This window comes from Nicotiana sylvestris, chromosome 6 (assembly GCF_000393655.2).
Source record: "Nicotiana sylvestris chromosome 6, ASM39365v2, whole genome shotgun sequence".
In the NCBI taxonomy this organism is placed as follows: Eukaryota; Viridiplantae; Streptophyta; class Magnoliopsida; order Solanales; family Solanaceae; genus Nicotiana; species Nicotiana sylvestris.
The window spans coordinates 176,076,904-176,078,410 of NC_091062.1; the positions used below are offsets into that span (position 1 = coordinate 176,076,904).

The 1,507-nt window shown below is 42.5% G+C and overlaps 1 protein-coding gene across 1 annotated transcript; it reads right to left on the bottom strand.

Annotated features, from left to right (window-relative positions):
* Positions 1 to 205: 205 nt before the first annotated feature.
* LOC138871726 (uncharacterized) lies at positions 206 to 811 on the bottom strand. The gene has a single exon (XM_070149624.1). It carries the CDS (start codon positions 809 to 811, stop codon positions 206 to 208), a length of 606 nt encoding a protein of 201 aa, XP_070005725.1.
* Between the last annotated feature and the right edge of the window lie 696 nt (positions 812 to 1,507).

Here is a 1,507-nt window from a genome sequence, read left to right on the forward strand (position 1 = left end):
CTGGCTTGAACCGTTTACTAAGATCCTCCACATGTTACCTGTATGGAATAAGCTTGACATCCTGGGTTTCCCATTCACCCTGACCTTGGCGGATAATCAAGTCTGAATCTCCCAAGATCAATAGTTCTTCAACGTCTTGGTCGATTGCCATATTCATAACCATAATGCAGGATTCATACTCGGCAGTATTGTTTGTGCAGAAAAACTAAAGTCGGGTTGTGGCTGGATAGTATTGACCAGTGGGTGAGATCAAAATTGCCCCAATCCCAACGCCTTTTGTGTTCATAGCTCCATCGAAGAACATTTTCCAAGCATTGGTGTCTTCTGATATTACCTCAACTGAATTCACCTCCTCGTCCAGGAAGTAATTCAAGGGTTGATATTCGTCATCAACAGGGTTTTCAGCTAGGTGATCTGCTAGAGCTTGGGCTTTCATTGTCGTGCGAGTGACATAGACTATGTCAAATTCAGTGAGCAGGATCTGCCATTTTGCTAACCTCCCTGTGGGCATCGGCTTCTGGAATATGTACTTTAAAGTATCCAGCCTGGAGATGAGATAAGTGGTGTAGGCCAATAGGTAATGCCTAAGTTTTTGAGCGACCCAAGTTAAGGCGCAGCAAGTCCTTTCCAACAAGGTATATTTAGCTTCATAGCTTGTGAACTTTTTATTCAAATAGTATATTGCCTGCTCTTTCTTCCCGGTCACATCATGTTTCCCGAGGATACAACCGAAAGAATTCTCCAAGACTATCAAATACAAAAACAAAGGTCTTCCAGGTTTGGGTGGGACTACGACTGACGGATTTGACATATATTCTTTGATTTTGTCAAAGGCCTCTTGACTTTATTTTGTCAAATCCCGAATAGACTTTATTTTCGTTAGATCTAACTCGATGTCCCTCCAACTGACTATAAATCCCAGGAGTTTGCTAGACAGAACCCCAAATGCATATTTAGCCGGATTCAGCTTCAAATCATACTTACGCAGCCGCTCAAAAAACTTTCTCAGGTCTCGAACATGGTCGTCCTGTATTTTGGATTTGATGATCACATCGTCCATATACACCTCAACTTCCTGGTGCATCATGTCATGGAAAATGGTAGTCATGGCTCTCATGTAAGTTGCCCCGACATTCTTCAGATCAAAAGGCATGACCCTGTAGCAATAAGTGCCCCAAGGTGTTGTAAATGTTGTCTTTTTTGCATCTTCCTCATCTATTAAGACCTGATGATACCCAGCATAACAATCCACGAAAGACTGTATCTCATGTATGGCACGGTTGTCAATGTGGATGTGGATGTTTGGCAGAAGGAAGTTGTCCTTGGGACTTGCTTTGTTGAGATCTCGGTAGTCGACACACACTCGAGTCTTCCCATCTTTCATTGGTACAGGAACTACATTAGCCAGCCATGTGGTATATCGGACAACTCGGATCACCCCCACTTTCAAATGTTTGGTGACTTCTTCTTTGATCTTGTCACTAATATCAGTTTTGAACTTTCTTTT